Source organism: Dicentrarchus labrax, unplaced genomic scaffold (genome assembly GCF_905237075.1).
Source record: "Dicentrarchus labrax unplaced genomic scaffold, dlabrax2021, whole genome shotgun sequence".
Taxonomy (NCBI): Eukaryota; Metazoa; Chordata; class Actinopteri; family Moronidae; genus Dicentrarchus; species Dicentrarchus labrax.
In genome coordinates, this window is record NW_026136719.1 from 36,099,416 (window position 1) to 36,123,327 (window position 23,912).

At 41.6% G+C, this 23,912-nt stretch overlaps 3 protein-coding genes across 5 annotated transcripts; 1 reads left to right on the top strand and 2 right to left on the bottom strand.

The window, feature by feature from the left end:
• Window positions 1–1,049: 1,049 nt before the first annotated feature.
• On the top strand, window positions 1,050–5,286 carry LOC127351264 (myosin light chain 5-like). Of its 2 annotated transcripts, none has more exons than XM_051378609.1 (7): window positions 1,050–1,217; window positions 2,115–2,222; window positions 2,298–2,373; window positions 2,452–2,556; window positions 3,295–3,373; window positions 3,446–3,494; window positions 5,101–5,286. In XM_051378609.1, the coding sequence occupies exons 1-7, from the start codon at window positions 1,215–1,217 to the stop codon at window positions 5,200–5,202; spliced, it is 522 nt and encodes a 173-aa protein (XP_051234569.1). In that variant the 5' UTR covers window positions 1,050–1,214; the 3' UTR covers window positions 5,203–5,286. The 2 variants fall into 2 exon arrangements, with proteins under 2 accessions (XP_051234569.1, XP_051234568.1); XM_051378608.1 differs by lacking the exon at window positions 1,050–1,217 and adding an exon at window positions 1,950–2,041.
• On the bottom strand, window positions 4,546–12,169 carry hpse (heparanase). Of its 2 annotated transcripts, XM_051378568.1 has the most exons (13): window positions 11,783–12,169; window positions 10,880–11,004; window positions 10,294–10,422; window positions 9,715–9,888; window positions 9,279–9,450; window positions 8,726–8,773; window positions 8,144–8,237; window positions 7,954–8,060; window positions 7,218–7,332; window positions 6,758–6,882; window positions 6,518–6,664; window positions 5,682–5,877; window positions 4,546–5,583 (listed from the first exon to the last, which is right to left on the bottom strand). In XM_051378568.1, the coding sequence occupies exons 1-12, from the start codon at window positions 12,004–12,006 to the stop codon at window positions 5,718–5,720; spliced, it is 1,620 nt and encodes a 539-aa protein (XP_051234528.1). In that variant the 5' UTR covers window positions 12,007–12,169; the 3' UTR covers window positions 4,546–5,583; window positions 5,682–5,717. The 2 variants fall into 2 exon arrangements, with proteins under 2 accessions (XP_051234528.1, XP_051234527.1); XM_051378567.1 differs by having other exon boundaries at window positions 4,546–5,877.
• Window positions 12,170–13,143: 974 nt separating this feature from the next.
• Window positions 13,144–23,886, bottom strand: helq (helicase, POLQ like). The gene is made up of 19 exons (XM_051378552.1): window positions 23,697–23,886; window positions 22,889–23,090; window positions 21,675–22,308; window positions 21,103–21,281; window positions 20,266–20,466; window positions 20,120–20,192; window positions 19,947–20,044; window positions 19,273–19,371; window positions 18,371–18,516; window positions 18,058–18,297; window positions 16,553–16,694; window positions 16,356–16,460; window positions 16,064–16,271; window positions 15,480–15,637; window positions 15,117–15,215; window positions 13,917–14,090; window positions 13,722–13,835; window positions 13,444–13,578; window positions 13,144–13,371 (listed from the first exon to the last, which is right to left on the bottom strand). The coding sequence occupies exons 2-19, from the start codon at window positions 23,057–23,059 to the stop codon at window positions 13,276–13,278; spliced, it is 3,072 nt and encodes a 1,023-aa protein (XP_051234512.1). The 5' UTR covers window positions 23,060–23,090; window positions 23,697–23,886; the 3' UTR covers window positions 13,144–13,275.
• Window positions 23,887–23,912: the final 26 nt, after the last annotated feature.

Below are 23,912 nucleotides of genomic sequence, written 5' to 3' on the forward strand. Positions count from 1 at the left end.
ACAATCTGTTCTTAATATTCAGGTTAAAAGGATCTGCTGTGTGTAAGAACTCATCATTAAACATTATATATGTTATATTTCTATAGGACACGTGAACAGCAGGAGCTGAACAGAATGACTACAGCGCCGTCATGTGGACGCTCATCAAACTGCTTCAAAAGGAGCCACAATATTAATATTCAGACCCTTCAGAGGACATTTCATTTAGTTTTCTTCATTTTATTGTATTTAATGTATTTATTTTAAAGTTCTGTTATTTTATTCCAATATTGATGTTTTATTAAAGTACAATTTATTTAAAATGTGCTCATAAGATAATTCAGTTATGATATCCTGCTGACAATGACACAAACATCACTGATACATTCATTTAAATATATATATACAGAAATACAACAGATACAGATCAGCGACGTCCAACCTGCAGTGAAGATTATAGAGGAGAGAATTTATTTTAGGTGTTTTAAAGGTGACTTTAGTTTGCTAAAAGTAAAGGATGAATTATTGAAATAATAACTAAACTAATGGATAAAACATGAACTGAACACTGTATGAAAATAATGTAACATCCACTTTCATATAATTATCCGTCAGATCCACTGAGATAGAAACTAAAACTCAAACAGCTTCTTTCTCCTTTAATAACAAAAAGACTTTGTACTTTATTATGTGCAGTTTCACACTGTCACTGTTGGTGCTTTGAAGCTTTAAATATGGATGATTGCAAATTTTCTTTTCCAGAATAATCAGGATGGTTTAAAACTGAAGATTTATTTGATGTGAAATGTTGAATTTAAAGAAGAATAAAGGATTACATAAACATGGAGAACAAACGACGTCTCTGACCTCCAAAACATTTCTTTAAGTTCAGAATAAAAACTGTTTTATATCTGACTTCAATGAAGAACACAGACGGTCCTCAGTCTGTCTCTGATGTGAAACTCTGGAAATAGAAACACTTTAAAAGGTTTTGATCAGCAGCAGCAGTTGTTGGGCCTCCAGAGAACCCGGGTTTCATCAAACATCTTGCCCATGTAAGGGGAACTTGGCAGGTCTGGGGGGTCCCCCTTCGATCCTGGCTCGTCCCCGAAGACCCCGCTTTGATCGGACTATCATCACATCCCCCTCCCTGCGACCCAGACAGCTGCTGTACTTAAAGTCTCAGCCCCCAAATCATCAGACCGACTGCAGCAGCGGAGAACCAGCAGCAGACCATGGTACGTGCTCACATCACATTATTTTCTGTTTCTGCTTTTATATCAAAACCAGTTTCTAGTAACTAATAACTAACTAATTTACATATTGAACTTCACAAGCTTCAGGAGATCAGTTTGAAACTCTTCATGCTCCCTGCATCGGTCTAATTCTTAATGATACACATGATGAATAATAAACACAGAAATGTGGAGTAGCAGAGTTTCTTGTTACAAATGTTCAGTCTGAGTCTGACAGATTCAATTAGCATTATTAGCATTAACTGCTTGGTTGATTTGGACAATGTTTTGAGTTTTGGGAGTTATTGAAGATGTTAAATCTATTTCTGACCAAATGGACCATATTTCAAACTCCCAGTGGGCTGATTTTGTTTCATTTTGGAGGTTATTTATATGATGAATCCATAAACACAGCGACACAGACAGCTCAATGACAAATACTGTGCAGGAGGAAACAATGTGTGAGCAGTCACATCAATGACTTTGAGCTTTCTTGATCCTAAAATGCAGCTTCAGTTTATTAATCATATAAATAACCTCAAAAAGAAATAAAATCTGTCCACTGGGAGTTGAAATATTCCACTTTAAACGTCCATTTTGTATTTTGAAAATGTCCGAAAAATATAGTTTGACACTAGAAGGATACTTTTACCTTCATCTGCTGAAAGTGGAAAGTTTCTCTGAGTTCAATAAATATCTGATTTTAGGGGGCGGGGCCTACGAGCATGATTTATAACATCACAAATAGTTTGGTACACCCTAGTCCAGTATGCCACTTATCCACCAGTGCACAGACACTGAGGATGGACTTTAACATGGAAATAAAAGTAATAAAGCATATTGAGTTTACTGAGTTTACAATAATAATAATAATAATAATGTCTGTATTCTCTGTTTCAGGCGAGCAGGAAGACAAAGAAGAAGGAAGGAGGCGCCAAAAGAGCCCAGAGAGCCTCGTCCAACGTTTTCTCCATGTTTGAACAAACTCAGATCCAAGAGTTCAAAGAGGTAAAATCGTCACGTTCACAAGATATTCATCCAGTTTCCACCTCGTAGTTAAACGTGTTCGTCTTCCTAACTCAGGCGTTCACACTCATCGACCAGAACCGGGATGGATTCATAGATAAGGAGGATCTGAAGGACACGTACGCGTCGCTGGGTTTGTATCTCCGGTTGGAAATGAACACAGCGAGCAGGTTTTCTGTCAGACGCGAGCTGACGTACGATGTTTCCTCAGGTAAACTCAACGTGAAGGACAACGAGGTGGAGGACATGCTGAAAGAAGCAACGGGTCCCATCAACTTCACCATGTTCCTCAACCTGTTCGGAGAGAAGCTGCACGGTGAGAACCTTAAAGAGACAACGATTTACTGGGAAGGGTCGACCACGGACAACTCACGCTCATTATTAGAAACTGTCAGCGGTGAAGGTTTGAAACACGCCAACCTGTACAAGAAGTGATAGAGGCTGAAGAAAACAAACATTAATGTTATTAAAGGAAACTATTTCAGTCTCTGTGTTTGAACAACAACAACAACAACAACAACAACAACATGTGACTTTCAGTGCAAATAATGTGGTCAAACTGTAATTATTTGGGGAAATATTAACACTACATTAACATATTCACCACTAACTAGCTTATTAGCCTTCATATTAGTAGCATACTGGCTCTTTATTAGTTATAAAGTATTTTTCCATATTCTGCAAACACTATTCTACAACTGCTAGCTCATTAAGAGTTTACCATCAACTACCTTCTAATTACTGCTTATTGATGAAATAAGGAAGTTGTTGCACATGAATATTGATCTTAATATGCTTTGTATATATGCATCCACAAATTCAACCGATCCACGTGAATTCTGCACAACCTTTATATTTTGTCCAATCATTGTAGTTTCCTGTGAGTTTCCCTGATCATCGCAGACCACCGCGCAAAACCTTGAGTCATTGTCAAACTGCTGTGAAATCCGACACGTTAATCCTGATTGAACGAGCTAACTGAGTCGTGTGAAGGCTAATGAGGACAATAACACCTGAACATGAGCTCATATGTGTGTCTGCTTTCTGTGTGCAGGTACGGACCCCGAAGACACGATCTTAAACGCCTTCAAAATGTTCGATCCCAGCGCCAAAGGCTACGTTCACAAAGACGAGTAAGTTTAGAGATTTACAAATGTTGCTTCTGAGGTAAAAGGAACTAAAGACTTTATTCTTTGTTTTTGCAGATTACAGAAACTACTGATGACACAAGCAGACCGGTTCACACCCGAGGAGGTAAAACTTAATAAACTAACTCTAAACTTACACTATAATAGCTGCATCCATGCTGTACTTTCCATCATTGAGTCCTAAAAGTCAACATTTCTTCACGAAAATCTACGGAAGCTCTAAAGGGCCATGTATTCTTATATTTTATTTCCTCCGTTTTCCCGTGATAACGAGTACATTTCCTCGAGATCTCGAGATAACAAAACTTTGTTTTCCCGAGATAACGATATAATTAATTCGAGATCTCGAGATAATGACTGTGATATGATAACTGTGGTCAAATCAGCCGTTACTCCGATCTCCATGGTCAAATCATCCACACTTAAATTTACAGCGTATTCACTAAAATAAAGGTATTAAGAACAGTAAGCTATAATTCGAACCTACATTTAAAATAAAATATGTTACATTAAAGTGTTTCATGCGCCCATGATGGATTAAAAACATACTTAATATCAAGCATTTTACTGCACCAATGTGGAGAAATTCAACAATAAATATCACAGTCATTATCTCGAGATCTCGAGAAAATTAACTCGTTATCACGGGAAAACGGAGGAAATAAAATGTATGAATACATGGCCCTTTAGGGCTTCAGTAAAAATCAACATTTTCTTTCTTAAATGAAAAAATATTTATAGAATCAAGTATTATAGTTGAATCTACAGGAGCAAAGTGCCTGAACTGGACCCACAAAGACAAAAAACAACCTAACACTAATAATTTTGCTGTAATACATTTTAACAAAGATATTTTCAGCGCTGTTTTTTTAGGGTTTGGCTTTATGGTCTGTTTTACTCTAAATGAGACCATCAGTTACTAAATGAACATCATGCTGTATGGAAGAAGACTGAAACTGGAGACTGAGACCAGAAACTCATCAGGAAACTGTTTACTGAGCTCATAAAGGAAGAGAGAAGTCTGAATGTAATCAGTGTGTTATTGCAGTCCGTGGAGCGCCCCCTGCTGGCCTTTACATACACTGTCACTGATCATCAACAGGGGGCGCTGCACAATGAACACGCCCACTATTCATATTTATAAACTCTGACACACATTTGTAGGAAATTGTTTATTTGAATTAAAAACATGTTAAAGTACCACAGTGTAGAAATACTCTGTTACAAGTAAAAGTACCAAAGTACTGGAATCAAAATATACTTAAAATACTGAAAATGAAAGTACTCAGTTACTTATTATACAGAATAATATATATTGTTGGACTGCTGCATTAATGTGTGAAGGTGGAGCTGATCTTTAATTTCTTTATATACTTTATCTGTCGGGTAGCTTGTGAACTTCCCCTGGCATCAATAAAGTTTGATCTTAATCCATAATAATGCGTCATATTTAAGTTATTGATTACATTTTGTATTAGTAATCTGAATCTGCAGTAACTTATAGTAGTAACTTAAATAAATGTAGAGGAGTAAAAATATTTCCCTCTGAGATGTAGTGGAGCAGAAAAGTACCTTAAATTTTACTTAACTACAGAACTGAGTACTTAGTTACATCCGACTGCTGTTAAAATATACTTTTAGGATCAATAATTGGAACCAGAACAAACGCTGATTCCTGATTGGTTGATTATTATTGATCTGTGTGGCTGCAGGTGAAACAGATGTTCCAGTCGTCCAATATCGACGCTGCAGGAAACCTGGACTACAAATCTCTGTGTTACATCATCACTCACGGAGAGGAACAGGAAGAATAAAGAGCCCGAAAATATAATCTGCTGCAGTTTGGTTGAGAAACATTAAAGTTTGTCTTTAAGTTCAAATAAAAACATGAAAACTGACTCAAATTTATTCATTTTCAGTTATTTTAACATTCATGTTCCCGTCAGGAGGAACTGTAATAACTATTGATCATCTGATATCTGCAGAACTAATCACGTTCCCATCAGTTTACTGTTACTTACTGTTTACTGTTTGCTGATGATTACTTTAAAAATTATCTATCCGATTTAACAATTAATGTAGATTAGCTAGCTACTTAGCTCCACCATGGAGCTGAGCGTGGAGGACTGCCAAGATGGCGACAGCCAGAGTGACCTCACTGAGCTTCAGAAACCTCGTCCACCATCTTTGTTCACCTGAATTAGAATAAACTTTATTAGCACCGCACACAATGTTTTCTATAAATACGACATCCAGCATCCAGAAAGAAACTCTTCTGTAGAGATTCACTGACTTCAGTCCGTCCTCTGAAGCGTTGAGGTCTCTCGGGTCAGGCGCAGGCCGCAGCTCGAGCGTCGGTGAGGACGAAGAAGGCCAGCGAGTACGCAGGAAGCTGCAGATGTTGAGCCGGAGGAAGTCGGCTTCCTTTTAGATCCGGAAGAGTTTTATCATCCACCATCTTCAACAGCTCTCCGTTCAGTTTCACAGACCTTCAAACAAACAACTCGTGAGTCCATTTCATTCTCAGCGTAAGCAACAAGTTATTCTCAAAGTAAGAAGAACATTTGATGGTTTCAGTAACATCAATCTGTGTGTCTGATAACATTTAAAGGATCCCTACGGAGACAGACCATAATATCACTGTCCACCAGACTCCAGCGACAAAAACACTAATTTTACCTCGTAACATCGTAATCGTTCAAAGTGGACAGAAACTAAATAAAACTCACTAAAAGCGTCTCTGTTAGTGTTTCCAACAATCACCAACTCTGGTTTGGTGATTGTTAATTTTAATTCACTGAGTTAGACGTGAAAATATTCTGTCTCTCCTGATATTTCCACGTCTTATGTCACATAATGCAACTTGGACACAGACTGTATGTTAGCTTAGAGAACATTAGAAAGCTGCTTCTGTAGTCTACAACGAGGAGTAAACTGAAGTCAGAAGCTGATTTAATGAAGACAAACAAGAAGCTGATGGAGCTGTCGGACAGAAACTGGATGTTCTTTGTGTCCTCGCCTCGGAGAACCTCTCGCATTTAAAGTAAGTGATAAAACGTGACTCTTCACATGACAGAGGAGAGCAGATCTGAGGCTAACTCGGAGATAAATGGGTTTATTGACGGGCACCTGGAGTAGAGCCCCTCCTCCCCCGGCTGATCTGACTGCAGAACAAAAGCCTCCACTGTGCCGGAGGAGCTGAGACCGGGAACCGAGATCCTGGCCGGCTTCCTGCTCAGGTTCATAGACATCAACGTGACGGCGCCGCGTCTGTAACTGCAGAACAGAGCCAGCGTTACTACGGGAGGGCGGTCAGACATTACAGCTGATGTTACAGCTGATGTTACAGCTGATGTTACAACGGCGTACCTCTGTCTGTGGGCGCAGTGCAGATACAGCCTCACTCTCTTACTGCCACCAACACTGGGAAACGCCGCGGCGCTCAAAACCTCCGGTCCAACCAGCCGCTTATAGAGAACGGACAGCCAGTAGTCCTGAAGGAGGTCAAACAAAAGGACAGACACTGGAACATCATCAGTTACTTAAAGCTGCTCTCACTGACTGTTTGACCACCAGGGGGCAGCACATCCTGATACAAACTGATTTTAATTGATCTGTTAGTCAGTTCATGGATAGTTTTAGTCATTTTAGGAGGAATTGATTAGGAAGATAACATGTTTAAACTGAATCAGTTGTTGAAGTAGCAAAAACCCTTAAAACCCTACGTAAGTAGACATCTTGAGTATGTAGTAAATTTTGGTTATTTTCCAACAGTCTGCTCGGATTAGACACACATCTTGCTACAGAGTTATAAACCACTGAGTCTTACAGGAAGAGGATCCAGGTTGTCGTCGACCAGGTGATAACTCCCAGAACCAATAAACACCTGCCGCATCACCACATCCAGCCCCAGTCTGGCTGCCAGGCCCAGTTTATCCAACCACCTACACACAGCATATAGTCAGCGACAGGGAAACGCGTTATTAACACGTTAATAACACATTAATAACACGTTAATAACACGATAATAACACGATAATAACACACCTGTACATTAATAACCCAGGTAGCTGTGTTAGGAGTTATTATTATGTATGAGAGGACTATTTAATGATTTAATGTCGCTATGACGACCACACGTGAGCCTTGTTGTGAGGGAGCAGCAGGGCAGCTTTAAGGTCTGTCATGAGACCGGGGCTGCTGGGTAATCAGTAAATTAAATTAACTGCCTGTAGTGCTCCTGAGGATCCACCAACCTCCTGTTAAACACAGCGAGTACATTCCTGCTGGCTCTACGTTAACGTGATATTCTCTGTTCAACCAACAACCCAAAACCTAAACCTTTCATTCATCATCAGAAGAGACTAAAAAGTGGCTTAATAAATTAATTAATTATCAACATTGTTGCTGATTAATGTCCAGTTGAGCTAATGGTTTCAGCTCTGAGTGAAGTGTGTGTTTCTGGTCTCCAGACTCGGTCTCGACCCACATGTGGACTGTCGCTGGACTCGGTCTCGGCCCACATGTGGACTGTGTCTGGACTGGATGATCTCATACGAACTCACATGAATCCAGCCACGAATGTGTCCGACAGTCCCACGGCTCCTCCTCCGTACGCTGAGCTCGTCTCTCCCAACCACACCGACTTCCCAGGAGACACCAGCTTCACTCTCTGAACCCGGAGAGAGAGAGAACATCCACCTTAACAACCCAACACCACCCCCGTATCCCTCCGCCTGTGCCGCACATTGTTACCTCCAGGACTTCATGGGTCTTTAAGGCCAGAGTGTCCAGAACCTCGGGGTCTAGAAAGTCCTCCACGGACGTGTCTCTGCCGTTCACGTAGTAGCTAGAGAACAGGATGAATGCTTTCATTATTGAGATATTAACAAATCAAACTCTTCCTGTAACGAGAGGTGAGAACCGGACGGGCGTCATTACGTCAGGACCACGAGTACCGATTTACGCTAAATCAGGTGGTGCCGAATTTTGGTACCTGAGAGGTAAACTCTGTAACCAGGTAACTGGTTTATAAATAAATCCTTAATTCACTGAAATATTCTGTCCCGATATTCTCTCATCTACGTCGTCGAATTAAGGATTTATTTCCACAAACCAGAGTTGGTGACTGTTGGAAACAGAGACAGTTTTATTATCTGTGAGTCTGGTGGGCACTATTGATTAGGTCTGAGATGCTCTAGTGCAACATCTAGTGGCAGTAAAGTTCATATATAAAACATTTATAATCTTCAATAAACAATAAGGTAACAGTTTGTGACAGCAGATCAGGAAGAGGATGCAGTTTATGGTGTGTAATGATACTTCAGGTGAACTCACTGGTGCCAGGTGACAGCGTCCACTGCCTCAGCTCCGGTCTGCAGGAACCTACAGCAAACACAGCGTCATCAATAAAGGATCTTATCTTACACACTGGTTGGCTGTGAGGTATTTACAGTGATTGGTAGAATTAACTTTATCAACAAACACAGCAAACCCTCACACAGCTGCTAACCCTAACCCTGCACAACAGTCATTATTTAGCTCGTTAGCTAGCGTTTTGCTAACATACATTTTCAGATGTAGCTAACTAGCTGGGTAATGATTGATGGAGAATACCTAGAGCTTCATTAAAAGATAAAAGAAATAAAATAATTAGTACCAATTAGCAAACTAAAGATTCATGTAAATTAGTTCTGCTAACATTAGCTAACTTAAGATACGACTGTATATGTTGTATCTGTAAAATGTGTCCTGGTAATTAAATATTACTGAAAATATCTCATCAATAATTAATTATTATTAAGAAAGAGTTTGTAATTGAAGTGACTGTGAAACATTTATTGACGTATTATTGATCCACCGGCTCTACAGAGACAGGGTGACCTCTCACCCCTCCAGGATGTCTGTCCGGTGGTCCCGTGGCTGCCCGACGTCCGGCCCGTACAGCCCGGCGCCGTGGTACAGTGTGGACTCTGACATCATCTCTCTGAGACGGGTGAAGTCCTGTCCGAGCTGATATCCGTCCACTCGAATTCCCGCCTTCTTCTCATAGCTGTTGGGCTCTGAAGACAGACGACACGTTCACTTCCTGCCGGTCTTTCTGTGTAACTGCAACACTAAACCACTCAAACAGTTTCCCTTCTCACATCACATCTAACAACTTCCTGAACACATCACAATCACATGAACACCAGGAAGTGAAACTCAAACCTCAGATAACAGACCACACACACACACACACACACACACTCACACACACACACACACACACACACACATATATTATTATTATATTGATATAAGTGCAGATGTGTGCCTCTGTGTACCGTTGCCGAGCTCCCAGGACATCCTGTACTGTCTGGACTCGCAGTACTGCAGCAGTAAGCGGGCGTTGCTGCTGTTCCAGGTGTTATCAGCCGTTCTGAGCAGAGCGTTGAGCCCGAAGATCAGATCCATCCCCGAACAGTTGGTGAGGGAGTGCAGCAGGTCGACAGTGTACTCTGTCACAGCAGGAGGACACAACTGTCAGAGGAGCAACTGCATTTATAGAAGACGAGGAAGGAAACAGAAAATCCGGCTAAAAATAAAATAGGAGTCATTTACTGAAGATAGTGAATAATTTCTGACCAGAATTGACCATATTTCAACTCCCAGTGGGATTTTGAATAATTTTGAGTTGGTTTTGCAGTTTGCTGGGTTGTTTGTAGGACTACGGTTCCACAGATGAGAGGACTGTAGAGCGGTGTGTCATCTGCATAACATATATTCTGTTTCTGTCAACAGGAGCATGTAAATTAAACAGCAGTGGTCCAAACATCGAGCCCTGTGGAACCCCTGATAACATTTCAACAGATTATAAACACAGAAGCTCCAGTTTGAGCAGACCCCGATAGGAACTCTCGTACCTGTGAACTTTACTCTTTTGTACTTCCTCTGCAGATCTTCTCTCATCAGGATCACTTGTTGTTGAGTCCAGTCGTTCTTCAGCCTCTTCTCCAGCCACAACGGCAACTCCAGCGTATCACAGGATTGTTCTAATAACGACAGGGAATCTGATTTATATTGTTCATTTCATTACGCATCAGCTGTTTGCTTTCATTAACATGGAAAGGAGAACGGGGCGTCCATTATCAGGGATTAATGGACGACGTGGAGGCCATTAATCCCTGATAATGAATAACTGACAGAGCTAACATTACACTAACACTAACGTTACGCTATGAGACAGAGAGCTAATGTTGGAATATTAATTGAATTTACAAACTAAGTGTCACTTACTAGTAAAATCTGCTTAATCTTTTTTAACTTCTAAAATTAAGTTTGTGTTACTTTTTGATGTTATCAGTCTCAACAATTAAAAATAAAAGTTAAAATAACTTATCGCATTACAGCGTGCGATGTAGCTGTTTCCAGGTTTGAGGTCGGTCTGTAGTTCCTGATCGGTGCCAGAAGAGGAGACAAAGTATTATTGTGTTTATTAACTGAAGCTACCTGTACTGAAACCGGAGTCCGATCGAGGCCTCTGAGGACTGAACACCATGAAGTCTTGTTTGGTTCCCCCAAACCTCAAAAACGCCGGAGCCAAAGCTTTAGCCAACGTCCTGATCTTCGGAGAGCTGGAGAGGACAAAACAAACCGTAATGATCAATAACAATATGATCAGTTTCTCTCTCAGCTGAACTGGAAGACTTGAGTCTATTGATCATTGAGTCTATTGATCATTGAGTCTATTGATCATTGAGTCTATTGATCGTTGAGTCTATTGATCGTCTGTTTTCAAACGTGAACAAACTAAAACTTTGGAAGTTTAGATTTTTATTGAACATAGAAATATTAGTTTAATCTGTTTGAGTCATTAAAACTTATAATTAAATTATTTTCAACCAAAGTAAAACACTGATTTCAGCAAACTTTCCTTTTACAATCAATATTTTACTCAATAATCAGTGTCATCAAACCAAAGTATTTGCATTGATTACTCATAAATTCACAGTATTAATATCAACACAACTTCAGATTTATTAAAACAACTGAATTAATTTGATATATTTTATAGCTGATCGAACAAAGAGAATAAAACTCATCTGTGATCAATATTGACAGGAAATAATCAGACTGCAGTTATTGAGTTCACTGTTTGTGTTAATTGATCGGTTGATCATCTGTTATTGATACTGATATAGTTATTGATATTGCTGATATTGATCAATATGAAACATTGAACAGTTTACTGGTTGAACCGGTTGATAAAGTGGTTTTTAAAGTTGATTTCAATCGTTTTGATTCCTGTTTAAACACAAACCGGTTCCTGTAGACCCTGATCCGGAGTCCAGAGGATCCAGAGCACATTAACTAACAAGATTTATTAAAACCCGGACCCAGAGAGAGCCAGACCTCAGCAGGGACATGAAGCGCTCCTCCGCAGCCAGGCTGGCATCGATGGTGACGGACAGAAAGCGCGGATCCACCCGGCGGACCAGATCCAGCCGGTCCAGCCCCACAGCGGGGTCAGAAGAGTTCTGGTCCGGGTCTCTCATGTGGACTGCGTCAGTCCGGGAGCAGATGAGGGACAGGAGCACCAGGACCGCGACAGACTTCATGACTGCAGACCGACACATGCTCAACACTTCCTGTTCACACCGGGACCAGGTCGATCCTCCACAGACCTGCAGGGGGACCACGTACACACCGACAGAGACCGGAGTCCGGAGTCCGGAGACCAGAGACCGGAGTCCGGAGACCAGAGACCGGAGACCAGAGACCGGAGTCGTGGAAGAAGTAAAAGTACTACCACAGTATCAAAGTACTCCATAACAAGTAAAAGTATCTGCTTATAATCCCCATTTCACTAAATGTAACTGTAATCTGATTACATATTTTGTTCTGTAACTATAATGAATAACTGTAATGGATTAATTGACTGACCACGGCCATATAAAGTACTCCATTACAAGTAAAAGTAGTACCACACCAGTTACTTTAGTCAGTAACCTAATCCAAGTATCACAATATTAAAGTAACTTTTTTACTTTGTTGATCTGAGTCAAATCAGTAATCCTGCTAATTCCTATTTTAATTGAATGTAACTGTAATCTGATTACATATTTGTTAAGTAACTGTAATGGACTAGTTACCTTGTGTCCTAATTACGTAACTCAGTTTCATGTAATCTATTACTCCTGAAGCCTGCCTACCACAGTATAAAAATACTCCATTACAAGTAAAATACTCAATATAATAATAATCTGAACAATAATTAAAAACCTTCTGTCTTTATGAAGTATATAAAGTAACAGAATACTCTCTGAACTGTAGTTACATCAATTACTGTCATTAGATAATCAATAATATTAACGATTGATTTAATATTTATTATTCTACGTCTCTTATAAACAAATACATTTATTATATTGTATTAAAATGTTTTACTGCAAAAGAAGTTCATTAATCAATAATATTTATTGATTATATTTTGTTTTATTAATCAAAGAAACTAAAGTTATTAAATAAATGTAATAACAGTAGAAAATATAGGGAAAAAAGTGTCGTACTGATTTATGTTAATCACATCAATAGCAATAATTACAATAATAATAATAATAATAATAATAATAATAATAATAATAATGACTGTGAGGATCAATGAAGTGTGATGTCAACATATACCAATAATTAAATGTGTGTTTTATAGTTTCTATTATTGATCAGTGGAGTAAAAATGAATGTTTGGGCACAAAAACATCAAACACAAAATATAAAAGTAACTAAGTACATTTACTCAAGTACTTTGTGCGAGTACACTCATAATGTTTATAAGTAAATAAAATAGACAGATATAAAAATAAACAATATTAAACACTTTCAGTATTTTAATGAAATATTTCTCCTCAGTTCGGCTGCGGCGCCGTCGGAAGGTCGGATGGCGCCGTCAGCAGCTCGTCCACTTCCTCCTGAAGTGCCGCCGCCTTCTCGTTCACCAGCATCTGGAAGCAGAGAGACGCCGTCTGATCACACGCTCACTGTAACAGTGTGATGTCACAGTGCAGCACACTCACTTTAGCCGACGCCACGATCTGATCCGCCTGTTTCCTGAACAGGTTCTCTATCGTCTCGGAGAGGATGGCGGGGTCGGCGTTCGCCAGGTGAGTCAGCGTTTTATAGCCGGCGTTGTAGAGCTGCTTCGCTCGCACCTGCAGGGAAAAACAGACGTTAGCTCAGGACACTCGTGAGCTCGTTAATGTAGTTTATAATATCACAGATTATATATTTTTACTTGGAAACAAGGATTCATTTCCTGTTGCCCGATGAACTTTAATAAACGTATTTCACTGACCTCCATGACTCCGGCGACCTCCATCAGAGGGACGAGTTCAGCCTTCACGCAGTAGCTCAGCCTCCGGGTCAGCTCCTTCAGCAGAGCCCTGAACGGCCAGAACTCCTCCAGCTCCTGAGCACAGACAGGAACATTGATTAGTCTGACAGACCTGAGATCAGCTGGGTGTCGCTCTGACAGTTTCAGTATCGGTACCTCGGTGAAGTGCAGCACGCAGGAGCAGAAGGCCGACGAGGAGCTGAGCAGGCTCTGGATGAAGCCTCGGCTCAGCTGGAACTTGTCGGCGACGCTCCACAGGTCGGTCTCCTTCAGCAGAGTGAACAGGACCAGAGCCAGGTACAGCCGGCCCACCACCTCCAGGTTCACACTCTGAAACACACAAAGGAGACGTGGTGTGGGTCGGCACAACCAGGACGGGTCTGGTGGGCCGTAGCACCCATTGTTCTGGTCTGCTCTAGTGCGACATCTAGTGGCAGTAAAGTTCATATATAAAACCTTTAATTTAAGTTAATAGATTTCTGAAGTTAGTAGTTGTTGTTTGTTCCACTAACAGTAGTTGTTTGTTCCACTAACAGTAGTTGTTGTTTGTTCCACTAACAGTAGTTGTTGTTTGTTCCACTAACAGTAGTAGTTGTTTGTTCCACTAACAGTAGTAGTTGTTTGTTCCACTAACAGTAGTTGTTGTTTGTTCCACTAACAGTAGTTGTTGTTTGTTCCACTAACAGTAGTAGTTGTTTGTTCCACTAACAGTAGTAGTTGTTTGTTCCACTAACAGTAGTTGTTGTTTGTTCCACTAACAGTAGTTGTTGTTTGTTCCACTAACAGTAGTTGTTGTTTGTTCCACTAACAGTAGTAGTTGTTTGTTCCACTAACAGTAGTTGTTTGTTCCACTAACAGTAGTTGTTGTTTGTTCCACTAACAGTAGTTGTTGTTTATTCCACTAACAGTAGTTGTTGTTTGTTCCACTAACAGTAGTTGTTGTTTGTTCCACTAACAGTAGTAGTTGTTTGTTCCACTAACAGTTGTTGTTGTTTGTTCCACTAACAGTAGTTGTTTGTTCCACTAACAGTAGTTGTTGTTTGTTCCACTAACAGTAGTTGTTGTTTATTCCACTAACAGTAGTTGTTGTTTGTTCCACTAACAGTAGTTGTTGTTTGTTCCACTAACAGTAGTTGTTGTTTGTTCCACTAACAGTAGTTGTTGTTTGTTCCACTAACAGTAGTTGTTGTTTGTTCCACTAACAGTAGTTGTTGTTTGTTCCACTAACAGTAGTTGTTGTTTATTCCACTAATCACCAAAGTGAACAGAAACAGAATAAAACTCATTAAAACCGTCTCTGCCTCTTCTGGCTATGATGGAGGTAAATGTTAACCCATTGGAGGAGGAGCTTCTAACCTTTTTCACCGTCTGTCCTGCAGCTTTTCTGGCAATGAAACTCTCGGGCACTCCGACAGCCGCAGACATCTTCTGCTCAGCAGCCGACAGCAGGGTGAACTGCAACAACAACACCAACCGGTTCACAGCGAGCTGACACACAGCGACTATACCACGTCCCACAGCGACTGTAGGACGTCCCACAGCGACTGTACCACGTCCCACAGCGACTGTACGACGCCACTGTCAACGTCCCACAGCGACTGTAAAGCGACTGTAGGACGTCCCATAAACGTCCCACAGCGACTGTACGACGTCCCACTGTACAACGTCCCACAGCGACTGTACGACGTCCCACTGTACAACGTCCCGCAGCGACTGTACCTGTCTGTAGTACGTCATCCAGTCGGGCTTGCACTGCGTGATCATGTCGTACGGCGTGACCAGGTAGACCAGGTGCAGGCAGCTGTTGAGCAGCAGACCCTCCAGACCTTTAGAGAGGTCCCTGTACAGGACACCGCTGTAGGTCAGATCCACTGAGCCTGAGGAGGACAAACAGCCAACAGCAGCTCTGTGAGGCTAACAACAACAACAACAACAACACTGACCAATCAGAACATTTTATTTTTCCTGTTTTCATTGTTTATCAACTAACTAACCATTAAAAACCTTTTTTAACTGACTGACTTTAACATTTAACCAGCTAGTTAGCATTTTGCTAACATTAGCTAACTTTAGATGTGACTATAAATATGTCTTTTATCTTTTAACCATCTTAAAACTGTGGTTGTTTTTTCAGCACAGATTAGCCTAGCATAGCATATCTAAGTATGGGAAGGGAGGAAGTTGACTGAGGCTTGCTCAACTGTGATTGGAGCACAGAGCGAAAGGGGCGGGGCTTAGGATGGATGATCTCAGTTATATTTCTCACTGCTCTTTGCTACGGACGTTGCAGCTGTGACATTAACCTTTATACGTAGCTTTTCCCAGCGCGGTGACCTGCAGAGTCTGACCGTGTGAGTCTTCTGTCACAGTGATGAGATCTTTGTCCCTCAGGAGGTCGACGCTCCGTTGAACCGCCTCCCGCAGACTCTTGTCCACACACAGCTGCCTCTGCTGGACGTACAGCAGCGTCCCACACAGGAAGTCCCTCAGCTGGTCCGGCGACGTGGTGATCTGTGACAAACAAACAGCCGTGATTGGTTGCTCAGGGTGGCGTGCTCAGGGTGGACAGGAGGAATAAACACAGAGGGTTTTTACATTCAGTCCAATGAGGGACAGGATGAGACTCAGGAGGCCTTTTCCATCGTGGAGCAGCAGGTTGCTGTAACAGTTCTCCATCGGCGAACACACGAGTGTTTGAGCCTGAAACAAACAAACAGGAAGAGTTTCATCTCATTTATATATTATTATATTATATTATATATTATATGTTTCCTTCTTGTTTCTTCAGTCACCATGTTTCTGTCTTTGTCCTGCAGGATGAGGATACTCTCTCCCTCGGTGTCGATGCCGGCCCGCCCGGCGCGTCCCACCATCTGTTTGTACTGGCTCCTCTTCAGGAAGTCTGTGGCCACGTACGGCGAGCGCAGAATCACTCTGTAGGACATCAGAGGACCATCAGACGTACTCAGCTTTAGACGGGTTGAAAGGGAATCTTAAAGCAACATTATCCTCCCATTAGTGTCCTTATAGGAACTGTCAAACAGATTAAAGGACCAAACCAGGGTTGTCGTATAATTCAGTTTACAGGACTCTTAAAGCAACATATATTAAAACTGTCAATATGTTTATATGGTAAAAAGCAGTTGCCATTTAGGGGATGTCATCAACTGATACTTCGGTACAGCATACAACGGATCTAGTCTGCCGTTAATGCCACAGGAAGAAGTAGAACGGCGACAGCACTGTTGAAGGCTCCGCCTCAAACGGGAGGAAAGACTCTGAACTCTGAACAACTTGAAAGGCGTTTTCTCACGTTGGTTTCGGCGCCTGCAGAGCGGCAGGAGGAGTAACGAGGACTGTTGGTATCAATACAAACACCCAACTGAGGCAGAGAGACGGCTACGTGCAGCTGTCTGTAATGTTCACATGTTTTTAATAAAGGACTGTATGAAGTGTAAGGATTTCACTGATGTTGGTATGGTTACCAGATAAGTTCATTTAACTTTAAAAAATGTGTAAGTTAATAAAACATCTTTGATTAAACAGCTTTTGTAATTTTTATTTGTCCTGTAAAAACAAAAGTAAAAAGTTCGTAATCAGGAATGTTTCTGTAACTAAAACTAAGTTAGTGTCACTGACTTTTATTAACTTAAAAAGAGTTGGTGTGACTTATATTTTGGATGTAATGTGTTTAAAATAACTTCAAACTCTCCTTCCAGAGATCTCAAACTATTAATTCACACATTCATTTTCTCCTGTTTAGATTACTTTGATTCCCTCCACACAGTCAGTCCAAACTGTTCACCAGAACCAGCCGTCCCATTACTCCTGTTACCTATAGACCCTGCTGATCCTCCGTGACCCCCAGTTACATCTCTGACCTCCTGGTTCCTCCACTGCTCCTCAGATCTTTTATCCAGCTGCAGAAGTAAAAGGAACCGTTGCTGTTTAATCTCCGACCCGGAACCTCTGGACTCACTATAAAAGCCTTTTTATAGATCTCTAACCTGTGGAATGAATTTAACTTTATAAGCTTCTATTCTGACAGATTCACTGTTTTCTTGTCTCCGACGTTCGTTCTATTAAATCTACTTTACATTTTCTGTTTTCTCAGAAGAACCAAATGCTGACATACAGACCTACAGTGACCCCTAGTGGAGGAACCACTGTACTGCAGCACTGGTTGGGAGCCTCTCAGAGCCTCAGTGATTTACTGTAACAGCTGTTGGTGGTTCTGATCCGACCTTCCGGCTGTGTGAGCCGGTTCCATACAACCTGCAGTGTATCTGTGGCTCACCTGCGGGCAGGTAGGTTGATCCCAGCAGCCAGGGTGGAGGTGCAGGTGAGGAGGCAGAGGACCCCGCTGGAGTACGCCTCCTCCACCAGCTTCCTCTCCTCGGAGGTCAACCCGCTGTGGTGGTAGGCCAAACCGTACGGCACCGTCCTCCGGAGCACCGGGCACACCGAGCCGTTCCCGGTGTCCCGCAGCTCGCGGAGGAGGATGGCCTTCTCCGCCTCCCGGTGCCGCAGGAAGTCCCTGCAGGAGGAAACACAGAGTGAGCGGCGGTCGGCGGGAGCGTCAGCGGGAGAGCGGTCGGACGGTGACGTACTCTTTGAGGTATTTACAGATCATCCCTGCAACGTTCTCACAGTTCTTCTTGGTGGGACAGAAGACCAGACAGGAGTGAGCTGGGATCACTTCAGTCACCAGAGCGATGATGTGATCCGGGTCCAACTTCTGCATCCCGCTCGAGTACTGAGGTAAGAGGTCACAGAGGTCACAGGTCACAGAGGTCACACTCATTATATATCAGACTGCTGTTCATTATGTAAATAAATGGCTTTAAAATATGGAAATGTTGTTTCTGTTACACTGATTGATGCTAACCTATATATACACATACATACAGACAATATCTCAGCAATATCGGAGGTTTTGGGGTTATTGAGGACGCTGAATCCATTTATGTTTAAACCAGATTATTTAATCTCCCAGTGGCTGATTGTGATTCATTCTGAGGTTATTAATAAGATCGACATAAAGCAACAATGTGTATCATTGAGGCATTATACTGTAAACTGATGTACAAGGGAATAAAATCATTGTTTATATTGGTAATAATAAGAATTGTAGATAATAATTTATATAACAGTATATTTTACCTTTTTAGTCTGGCTTTTAATAGATTTTATTTACTTTATGTTTTATTATTACTTTATGCCATTATCCCTTTTTTCTATTTAAACATTTTAATCTGGTCTTTTTATTTCTCTCTTTACTTTGTGTTTTTATTTATTCATACATTTTAATCTGTTTTATGACTTTATTTTTTTGTACATCTGACTCAGTTTTATTTGGTTTATCCTTTTCTAATTCTGCCTCCAGTGTTTCCTCAGCATTTGAATTTAGGGTTTTATTGTTCACAAAGACACTTATAAATAAAGTCTGATTGATTGATTGATTGATTGATTGATTATGTTTACGTCTCCCTCGTCTGGATGTTGTTCTTACTTTAAAGTTGAGAAGACGTGAGAATCTGAAACAGTCCTCTTCCTTCGGGTCCACTTCGTAGATCGTGTCCCTCAGTTTCACAAACTCCTTCAGCTGAACCTGAAAACAGAGAAAAGTTTCACTACAGCGAGTAAACTGACTGAATGCTACGGATCTAAACTTTAAAAAGAACAGCTGCATCTAGTTTTCTATGATTGAAATGTTTAGCTACGCTTACGCCAAACATTTATAAATATACACAGGATCGGGACTTTAAATGACCCGGGTTGGATTAAGGGCAAAAAAGCTGATCAGGAAATCTCTAATTTTAGGTGACTTCATTTTTAAACATTTATTTTGTTGTGTAACTTAAAATGTTCAATGTGAACAGTTTCAACAAATATTCTTTTTAAGTTAAAATATTTAATCACGTTACATTATATTGTTAAATATGGCATCAAGTTCCTAAAAATAACAGGAAAACTCATCTCTGATCAATAATCTGCTCAACATTCATCCAAATCTCTGGTTTTACACAAACTTCCTGCAGTTACTGAGTTTACTGTTTGTTTATTGTTCCGCTGATCAGCGGTTCTGTGTTGGTTGAATTCAGTCAGTTAACTCACTGATAGACGAGCTCCCTTAAGGAAACAGGTTGGGAACCACTGGTTCTATTTAACAGTTAAATCTCTTACAGGTCTGAAGTCGTTGGTGTAATTTTCCGCCCTCAGAAACATCTGCAGGTCTCTGATGTTTCCCAGCGTGGCGCTCATTCCAATAATCTGAGTGGATTCTGGAAACAGAGTGAAAGGATCCATTAAGAAGGTTTTAAAGGTTCAACAGGCTGACTGATTGAAGTGAAACTTACTGCTCGTGTAAAGAACTTTGGCCAGAGTCATTTCAATAACGGCCCCTCTGCTGCCGTCACCCAGCATGTGAAGCTGCACACAGGAGAACAAATGTTGAGCCTCCGACCTTTACTTTCATACTTAAAACCTTTTATTCAGACTGTACCTCGTCCACCACCACCAGCCCGAGGTTGTCCACCCTGCCGCTCTCTATCAGAGAGTTGACGAGGCTGTGGGCTTTCTCTATTGTGGCGATGTACAGCGACGCCTTGTTTCTTCTCTTCACTGGAGGGAACCTGCCCTTGCTGCCGGCGTACTCTTCCACCATGAAGTCCAGCTCCAGGCCGAAGCTCGCCAACCCACGAACCTGCAACAGAACACAGCTGAGAAGGTCAGGAAAGGAGTCCCACAGGGCTCTATTCTTGGTCCTCTAAACCAGCAGTTCCCAAGCTGCTTCCTTAAGGGACCTCTTTTATATCACAGAATAAACTGATGAGCCCTGAGTAAGTGACATGTTTTATATTCTATTGATCAATAACAGCAGAGAACAGCTGATCAACTGAACAACACAAACAGTGAACTCAATAACTGCAGGAAGTTTGTGTAAAACCAGACATTTGGATGAACTTTGAGCAGATCATTTGCTGTTTAGGGAACTTTTGTATGTATTATATGTATTATTAGAACTTAACAGACAGATTCAGTGTTTTCTTCTCCCTGAAAGTTTAGATAATAATTTAAACATGAAAAATAAAATGTTTTCTTACATCCCTTAAAATCAAGAACGCCTCCTGACCCCCCGTGAAGCTTTGGCGACCCCTACTGGGGGTCCCGACCCCCAGGTTTGGAACCACTGCTCTAAACATAAATAATATCTCATCTGCCACATTGTAAAGTACATTTCTATGCAGATGACCTCGTTTTATATTCCTCTTCTCATGTAGGAATCTGAAAAACAGATCTTATCTTTTTTTTTTTAACGGTCTGTCTTTGGTCGCCGTACCTTCTCCTGCACCAGCGATATGTACGGTAAGATGAACAAACAGTCTTTCTTCCTGCACAGCAGTTCTCTGAGGATGAGGATCTCTGCAACCAGGGTTTTCCCTCCGCTGGTGGGAAGAGAGTAGATCAGGTTCTTCCTCTGCTGAACGCAGTCCAGGTTCAGACACGTCTCCTGCCAGTCTGAAGAAATAAAGTAAACTGTAGTTCTCAGTTTTAAGGTACAATAACTTAAAAGAAGAGTTTGGTAATTAGGGAATTAATCTTCAGAATAAATGATTAGTGGGAAGAAAATACAAAAATATCAGAAAACAGTGAAACATTTTCACATTAAAGGATCCGACCAACAGTCCAAAACTCAACGAGACTCAACTAAACATCAGATCCTCCCATTATAAAAGCTAAAACCTTATATCTTTATTTTAGAGTTTAATGAGCTAATTACACAAACATCTCTGTATATAATACTTGGATGAAGAAGTATTTGGGTGGAATAAACCTTTAAAAGTACAATAGATGGCAGTATTTAGGTGGTGCTGTAGTGAAAAGAAATTATGAATTATTTTGCTGCGTCACCATATAAAGTCTTGATTCCTCTCAGTTTGTACATCAGGTCTTTCACTTTGGTTGGGAGTCCGAAGAACGGCCCGAGGTCGGTGGTCTCTGCGGATACGGTTTCCATGGCCTGCATGGCGACGCTGATCTCCTCTGAAACCACCGCTTCCTTCAACACGACAGTCCGTGAAATGCTGGAGGGAGACGCTGCGTTACTGACCATCGTCCTCTTCAGCTGCTCCGTCACGCTCCTCCTCGCCCTCGCCGGCCTCTTGCTTTTATCCTCCACGTTTCCCGCGGCAGACTTTCCGCCAGCGTCTCGCAAAGGCGTGGAGGTTTTATCTCCGTCCTGCAGTCGGCTCCTCTTCGCGTTCTCCACCTGTTCCTGAAACTGTTGCTGGCTGGGCGGTAATTCCTCCAGGGGTTCGTCCCCGAGGGCGTCCAAGATGGAGTCGGTGAGGAAGTCTTCGCAGGACTGTTTCCAGACGGCGTCTTTGGGGGGACGCAGAGAGGTGAAGTCCGGCTGATCGGCGGCTGAAGGCCGGACGTCGCGCTGCCGTTCGGTTTGTTCTGCATCGTCCAGCTTTGCCAAGAAAGAGCTGTCCTCCAGGATGCTGTCATAGTCCCCGAACAAATCCTCGCTGTCGCTGCAGAACTGACGACAAAACACAGTCAGTGTACAAATAATGCCGGTTCAGACCTTTTCAGACCACGATGGAGGCAGATTAAAGGACCAGTGTGTACGATTTACTGACATCTAGTGGCCACAAGAGGAGCTGCTCCCTCTGTAGATAAAAACCTCAAATAAACAATTAATCTAGGAGATAAATATCACTGATTCCAGGGTTGCTGCTCTTTTTAAGGAATCATGTTCCAGGAAAAAGAATATTAATCTTTTAGAAAGTGTTGATCAACCACAGCAAACAGATATTTGATCATTAATCCTCATTAATGTGTGGAACAACGAGAAGTTCCATCACAGCAGTTTCACTTTGAATCTAATAAACCAGTTTGAAGAGCGTCCGCCCAACAGTCGAGTTTCAAACTAGATACGCAGCGAGGTGATCTGAGGGAGGAGCTAAAATACATTTTAATCAATGTCCAGTATTGGCTCTTTGTGGCCACCGTAGTTTCTCCTACACGCCTGTAAGGCTGAATGGTATTCAGTTGGGTGCGATGTAAACCCTCCACACTCGTCCTTTAATGTGAACATCTGTAAACATTCTCGTTGATACCTCAGCAGCTGGAATATCAGCCATGATGCTGAACCTCCAGTTTATGGAGCATCCTCCTCCTCCTCCTCCTCCTCTCTTCCTCACAGGTGTCAGGTGACTCTTCAGGTTGTCCCTTGACCTCTTCCTCGAGGAAACTCTCTTCACCTTGATCTCTCGGCTCCCAGCATGCATTGCAGCCAGCTGTCACCCCAACCGCCTGATGCTAACATGTTAAACAGGGTCAGCTAGCAAACAAAGCGTCCTCAAACTACAGAAACAGCTGCCACACACACACACACACACACACACACACACACACTAACAGTCAGTGCTACACACCGGTTCTACTTTAAACTGCAGCATTAACACCTTTAAACCAGTTAGCCTGACAAACCTACCTAACGTTATTTAAACTGTTAACCTAGCTCACTGCTGTAGTTCACTCTCTAATTAATCTCTAATTAATCTCTAATTAATCTCTAATTAATCTCTAATGCCTGTAAAATGTATAAAAGTTACTAATTGAATTTAAAGCTGCTCTGTTGTTAATAACTGATTTAAGTTCGCGAGGAGGATTCAACGTCTCAAAGAGCCAACATTTAAAAACCGTCAACAGCGACGTCAGAGCAAGAGACAAATCCGCGTTCACTTCCGTCTTCGCTTTACCGGCTAACAAGCTAGCAGAGTTAACGTTAACGGTTTAATTCCAAGATTATTTCCTGATAGTTGTAAGTTCAGCCACCGTAAACTTCACATAAGTTGTTTAAAATAAAGCCGTTTGTTACCACTGTGACGATTTGCTTAATCGGCGCCATTTTCTTCCACTTACTGTGTTATCGTCCTTGTAGCGCGGTATGAAAGTGCGTAGCGTGTTACTGTGGGTTCAATACGGTGGCTGTTCATACAGATGCTTTTAAAATGTCACATACGTTACTTAATGAGGCGTTTTAAATATAATTACTATCACTACTTTGCTCAAATAAGTAGCAAGATGTGCTAACGCTACGCTTTCAGTTATTTCGGTGTTTTCTATCTTGCGGTCGTT